We start from the raw sequence: 7,019 nt of genomic DNA, 5'->3' as shown, positions 1-7,019 counted from the left end.
TTGGTGCATCGGGAAGTGGCTGAAATTAAGTAATTACCGCTCCACCGACCACCACCAACTCTCTCAAAAACACCCTGTTGGCACCGGGCGGAGAGGAAAGCTTTTGAAGCCAAACCACTCCGGCAGCGGCCAAGGCGCATCCCGCACACGGCGAGCGAACAGCGGGCTCGCCGTGTGCCCCCTGCCCGGCCGCTGCCGCCGTGGCAGCCGAGAAGCGGGAACAAGTGGGGAGCGGCGGGCAGGGAGGGCAGGGCAGGGCAGGGCAGGGCAGGGTAGGTTAGAGTAGGGTAGGGCAGGGTAGGGCAGGGCAAGGCACGGCGAGGCAAGGCAAGGCAGGGCAGGGCAGGGCAAGGCAGGGCAGGGCAGGGCAGGGCAGGGCAGGGCAGGGCAGGGCAGGGCAGGGCAGGGCAGGGCGAGGCAAGGCAGCGCGAGGCAGGGCAGGGCAAAGCAGGGCGGCCCCGTCCCGCCCCATCCCTCCCCCGGGCCGGGCGCGGCAGCCCCCCGGGGGCGCGGCAGCGGCGGCTCCAGCGGCCCGGCCCGGGCGGGCGGCGGCGGCGGGGCTGCGGGAGCCTCCCCGCCGGGGATGCGGCTCCCCGGGGGACGCGCCGCACGCTCCCGCCCTCCGCCCGCCGTCGACCGGGCGCCGCGCGGAGCCTCCGCCTCCGCCTCCCCGCGGCGTCTCCCCCGCGGCGGGGCCGCCGCCGCCCCGCATGGCCAGAGCGAGCCGGCCGGTGCGCGCCGCCGAGCCCGCGCCGCAGCAGCCCGCGGCCCCGGGGGCGCGGGGCGTCGGGCCGAGGGCGGGCGGGCCAGGCCAACGGCCCCGGGGCGCCGCCGCCGCCAGCCGGGCGGGCAGCCCCGCCGGGGGATGACTCAGAGCCGCGGCCCCTGCAGCGAAGCCGCCGCCGCGCCGGGCTCCGCGCAGCGCCGCCCCATGCCCGCGCCCCCCGCCGGGGGCCGCCCGCCGCCCGCCGCGCCCGCCGCGCCGCGCACCGGATGATGCCCCCGCGGGGGGCGGTGGGCTCCTGCCGCCGGCGGCGCCTGGCGCCCCTCAACGAGGACAACGGGCGGTTCCTGCTGCTGGCCGCACTCATCGCGGCGTACCTGAGCGCCGGCGCCACCGTCTTCTCGGCCCTCGAGAGCCCGTCGGAGGCGGCGGCGCAGCTCCGCTGGAACCGGACCCTCCACAACTTCAGCCGCATCTTCAACATCAGCCTGCCGGAGCTGCGCGCCTTCCTGCGGAGCTACGAGGCGGCCATGGCCGCTGGCATCCGCGTCGACGCCCTGAGGCCGCGCTGGGACTTCCCCGGCGCCTTCTACTTCGTGGGCACCGTCGTCTCCACCATAGGTGAGCGCCGCCCCGACGGCCCCGCGGCGCAGACCCGCCCGTCCGGGGGATGCCGCGGCCCCGGCCCCGTCGTTATAGCGACCAAAGTTTGGGGAGAGGCGCCGCCGCGTTGCTGTGGCAACCGGGGATTCGCAGCGGGTCGGGATCCCTCTGTCCCCGCTGACCTCCCGTCCCGGGGGTCGCGGGGGTCGCGGTCCCACCGCCCCCTCCCCGCTGCCCCTCCCCGCGGCGCTCCGGCTCCCGCGGGTTCACCGGAGCGCCGGCCGTCGCGGCCGCGGGAGCCCCGTCCCTCCCCGGCAAACTTCTGTTGCCGGCGGCTCGGCCTCTCCATTCTGCCAGCCCGAAGGGGCGAACGGGGCCGGCGGCTGCGCTGGGATGCGCCCGCGGGGCAGAGGGCTCGGAACCGGGAGAGGCGGCGCGGGGGCCGGCAGTAGCGGGCTGATGGAGATGCTGAGCGAGAGCCAGGCTTGTGCCTGGCCGCTCAACTTGGTACCGGCTTTAACTGCTGGCGAAGTTAGGATGTGTTTGTGTTTAAAGACGCAAAGCACACGGAGTCCTGTGTCTTCCAGCTGTAGCACGATACAGTGTTCTCAGTGTATCGCTGCAGCCCGCTGCAGTTTTTCATATCCCGGAGGTGTTTAGGACGAGCAGCACTTTGTAAAGCAAATGATGAGTTTTGGTGGGAGGATATTTTGGGTTTTTTAACTGTGTGGCTATCTACTACTCTTGGACTATTGCTTGAGCAACTCTGTCCCTGAGCACAAGATCGTTGCGCTCTTAACCCTGCCAGTTTTTAAGTTTTTTAAGCCAGGTGTCTTCTGAGCATAAACGTCATGTTTTCCCTTTATTGTAGAGATGGAAACTTACAGCTCATTATTGCGTTTATGTTCATTAAGTATGGAAAATGTTTTATCAATAATAATCTGTATAATGAGTCATAATGATGAGTACAGCAGTGTTGTCAGGTATTGTTACTTTTTGCTTTGAAAAATCCAGTTACTTTTTGCTTTGCAATTCCATTTGGTAGCCCGGTCATTAAAACACCGTTTTAATTAAGAATTAAGCTTTCTTCATCACAGGAACATTTATTTAAAAGAGATCATTTTGACTGATCAGAATGAGTGAACAAAAAAGCCAATGTTTTAACGAGCCCATTCTTTCTTTACACCTGCTGTGGGAAACAGAAATCTTCAGATGCTGTGTAAACACATTGCTTCCCTGCCAACTCTGACTTTCCTCTCTGAGGTTATTGAAATGTAAAATGTTTCCTCTTACTTTGCATTTGTTTCTATCTCTACTTCATTGCCCCATTTGCAGTCATTTGTACCTGGGCAGAGGACTCAGTAACTCAGCACAGGGTTTTGCCAGGTGTAAATGGCAGAACCAAGAGTTGTGTTTCTCATATTCCTGTAGCACCAACCAAGGGCAGTGCTCTCTCCTTAGAGTCGGTAATGTCACATCTCACATGTGAGCTGGAGGCTAAAAACTGTTTTTTATGATGGGCAACAAAGGCTGGATTCTGACAAGTATTCCCCAAGTCGTGCCATCTCTTGGAATGCCACCTGCCAGCGCTTGCTCCTGGATTGCTTACAGTAACTGGCGTGAGCTCAGAGAGCCACAGAGCAAGTGGAGTGAGGAGAGGCAGCAGAAGGTGGAGCGGGGCTGGGTTGTGCCCGTGGGCGCAGCAAAGGCCATGGCAGAGCTGCTGTGCTGGGGGTGCCAAACTGAACACACGGCCTGGCAGGAGCAGTGTCCGCCGCAGCACCAGCATCCCGAGGCTGCTGCGCTCCCTCCGGGCAGGGCTTCTACCAGCTACGTGTACAGCTCCTGCAGATGAAGAGGAACTGCTGCCCCCACCTCAGTGCTTCTCTTCATGTGCCTCTTCAAGCTGCTGCAGCTTCTAGAGGCAGAGCCCACAGTGGGCTCAGCTGCAGCAGGGTTTTTTCCACCACACAGTTGTATTTGGTTATTTTTGGCAGTTCCACCCAGCAGAAGCAAAAAAACCCAATGAATTAACTAGTTGTTCCACTAAAACAAGATGCTGTGCTCTTAGTCAAACCTGCTCAAAGCTGTCTGGCTTGTGGTCCCAGCACGGGAGAAACCAAATGGCAGGGCAGCGAGATGTCACCTGGGTGAGCCGTTCTTTCAAGGTCCCTCACAGACAGCTCAGTTATGTACCTATCCACCTTTGCTTCCACTGTCAGCTCACACACCACGTTATCCGGGCTCTGAGCAATTTGATTTGGTTTCGTGTCATGCTTAATTGACAAGAATGCTGTTTTTACCCAGCTTTGCCAAGAACTACCAGACATGCAGAGTCAAAACAGCTTGCCTTCCCCAACAGCTTCATCAGTTACGTGTGTCAAAGCAACTTTATTACTCCAGCTAAGCACACCACTATCCTAGGAGGTGGTGGAAAGCTTCCTTACTCACTGCTTAACAAACAGCAGGTATACTCAATGTCTCTCCAGGGTAAATCACCCACCGGTTACTCAGCTTCTATCTGTAGAGGATTCCAGCTCGCAGGAATCTCACTATGGCTTTTCAAGCCCTCGCTCTGTTTTCAACAGTTTTAATGAAACAACTAAATCTTTCACATGAAGGCACTGAAATACAGTCATCCAGGGAATGGGCTGCAAGTTCTCCTGGAGCTTGTGTCAGCTGAGCTGAGAAAGACTCCAGTTCTTCATCATTCTTCGAACACAAGGGTTAGGAATAGCCAGGCTGGAGAGAACTTCCATCCACACTCCTTGAGCAGGGCCCTTGCAGAGCCAAGCAGCTCACCCCTCTTAGGTGCCTCCTTGGGTGCAGTTCTGTACTTCCCTAATTCCTCAGGGACACAGTCGAACCAGATGAGAAATGTGTTAATGAGTCTTTAAGAAGTAAGAGTTGAAATTCTAATTTTAAAGCATTTTCCTGAATAGCCCACAAAGCATGGGGCTTACACTCTGTGAAACACCTCTTGATAGCACTCTGAGCATTCAGTTTTTATTACTGTATTATTTGTGCTTGCATAATGAAACGTTGAGTCTGTTTTCATTAGACGCATTAGGATTTTCAGAGCTATGAAAGAAAATTCTGTGGTCTAATTTCTGATTGCTTGCTGTCGGGCTACAACATCTATTCAGTCATTATTTTGCACTCCAAAAGGTACTGGGTTTCTAGCAATTATTATTCTGATTTCTTTAAGGAGAAGCTAGGTGAAATTTATTCTTCATTCTTTGGTCTAACTGACTGTAGACGTTGGTTTTCAGTTGAGTTTTTTCCTTCCTTCCCCAAATGCAAACCACCTATAGTACCCAGCACTTCGTTAAAGACTAAAAGCAAAAGTATAACTCAGACCAGATTTCTTCCTGGTAAAACGTTACAGATGCAGGCATAATCAGTCCTAGCTTTCCCTGTATTCTGGTAGCAGAGACTTACTCTGCCTAGCACACCAGGCCACTCTGGAATATCTGAAGATCTGGATTTCTGACTCAGTTCATGAGTCTAGACCTTGTACCCAAATTTTTTTCCTCTCTCTTAAGAGTTTGAATAAACCTTAAGTGCCTGTATCGTAAAACATTTTGAAACATGGACCCATTAAAATTGCATTCTAAGCTTCTTATGTGTAAGTACATGTCTCAAAAATCAAGTGATAGAATTGATTTATAGAAATCCATACCAGGCATTAAAAGAATAGGTCAAGTGAAGTACTTCTATATACAGAAGTGATTTTTCAATAGAATTTTTTTTTATAGCATCTTTACTGTGGGCAGATGATTTGGGGATGGAACACGTCTGGGTTATGAGTGCTTGAGGAGTCCCCTGGGAAGAAAAGATGCAGGGATGTTCTCTTTGTACAGCGGTGCAGAGGTTACAGGTGTTGGGGGCACAGTGTGTAGGAGTGATCAGGACTGTTCATACTTGCCTTATCCCTGAGGTATCCTGTTAAATGACTCAGTATTCCTGTGGACTGACAATTCCACCCAAAGGGATGGGGCATGCTCTGCTCTTAAGTAAGAGACACAGCATTCTGTGTTTTCTGCCATCTCACTGGCTTTGGCAGCTGTTCTCTCCTTGCTTAGCATGTCAGCTGGGTTAGATCTTCTTCTCTCTGTGTCCTCTGTAGGGACCCAGCATACCTAGCACAGCATTTCTGCTTGTGCTCCACAGCCTAAGCACCATAACCACTCACTTCTAAAATATCCTCTGGCTCTGTGTCATAGTCTTGTGAGAATATCTGTCGGTCCAGATGTTCTGGAGGTGTTCACTTAATGGAATTGCAAAGCACATTTGGACAGCTCAGTAAGCACAGGTCAGACATTGGACTGTGCTGCCAGGAGCCAGGGGGTGAGCCTGTGAGAGCAGGCACTAGAAAGCATGATTTGGGAAGAAATTCCACGAATACCCAGAGGGCCTGAAGGTTTGAGGGGTAAATATAAGTGTCCCATCTTCTTCATTGTTGTGTTCCAGGATGTGAATCAGAGCTGCAGCCACGGGAGGTTCTGGCTCTCTGCTCTCCCTGAATGCAGTCTCACTGTCCGTAGGGCCACCCAAGGGCAACAGCCAAACCAGGGTGTGCACCTGGTAAGCAGCAGTGTTCCCTCCTCAGGGCTCTGCAGGTCTCTGGGGCTGGTAGGCAGCTTTTGCAGAGGTTTCAGATTAGGGGAGAGTTGCCTCCAGAGCTGACCTTCTTAAAGTTAAGAAATAAACAAAACCGAATGAGAAAGCAGCTGGGAGAGCCAGCAGTGTTATTAAGCCGCAGTGTCAGGTTATTTGTCTTTGCCATCCTATACACAGTCTGCAGGCAGAATGAGAGTGTGTTTCAGGCAGATCTGATTCCTTCGGTGCGTGTCATGTTTTGATCAGTGTGCCGGTGGATTTCTGAGAGTTATTTTCTCACTTGGGTAATCTCGATAAAGAACAGAGCAGGAGGCTCAGAGGGCAGCAGGTCAATGGTCAGCATATTTTTGTGGAGAGTTCTGATCCTACACTGATTCTCCTCAGATGAAGAGCTGTCACCATAGCAATGTTTTCTGCTTGCCATAGCTGCATGGGAGTATTAGCTTCTTTGGGTGCCACTGATAGGAATTTCCTAAGTGTGTGGGCATAGGTTGGGTGCTCCGAGCAGAAAAGTAATCTAAATCACAGCTTGCTTTCTTGTAGTTGAGAGCAGCAGCACAAAGCTTTACTTGGAATACATCCATGTAATTACGCAGGTGACTTGAGGAGTCCCCACTGAAGGGTCACGATTAAATCATTTTGATCCTAAACTTGTTGGGATTTTGTTCTAGAGGGCAGGAGGGAGAAAGCCAAATACTTGAAATAAAACCCTTTCTAAAATAAAAAAAAAAGAAAGAAAAAAAGGGAAAAATATTATTTTAATCTCAGTGCTTCTTAGGGTTTGCCTGCCCCTGTAGGGTTATGCTCACCACAGAAAATTAAACTTTCAGAGTGCTTTGGTCACCTAAACTGAATGATTCTCCACAGAGCATTTCAATTCTGATTAGCTAATCTAAGAATTTCGGATGTTTCTTTAATATTAAACCCTAGCTAAGTGTTTCAAAACGTTACCATCAGTAACTGATGGAGAAATCGAGGATAAACAAATTGCACTTCTTTTTGCCATGGCTGTGGGGTTTGAGGTGCTCAGCTGGAGCACTGGAATGTCAGGTCTCCAAATTAAATGTCA

At 53.2% G+C, this 7,019-nt stretch overlaps 1 protein-coding gene across 1 annotated transcript in view; it reads left to right on the top strand.

Moving 5' to 3' along the window:
• The first annotated feature begins 766 nt into the window (after window positions 1-766).
• The window catches only part of KCNK12 (potassium two pore domain channel subfamily K member 12), a 28,585-nt gene continuing 22,332 nt past the window's right edge, over window positions 767-7,019 (top strand). The window contains exon 1 of the mRNA XM_063391192.1: window positions 767-1,345. Within this exon, the coding sequence (XP_063247262.1) occupies window positions 994-1,345 (352 nt within the window). The 5' untranslated portion in view covers window positions 767-993. The remainder of the gene's footprint in view (window positions 1,346-7,019) is intronic.

This window comes from Prinia subflava, chromosome 2, assembly GCF_021018805.1.
Source record: "Prinia subflava isolate CZ2003 ecotype Zambia chromosome 2, Cam_Psub_1.2, whole genome shotgun sequence".
Taxonomy (NCBI): Eukaryota; Metazoa; Chordata; class Aves; order Passeriformes; family Cisticolidae; genus Prinia; species Prinia subflava.
Note: the sequence above shows the minus strand (reverse complement) of the source record. Positions and strands in the feature narration are given on the sequence as shown.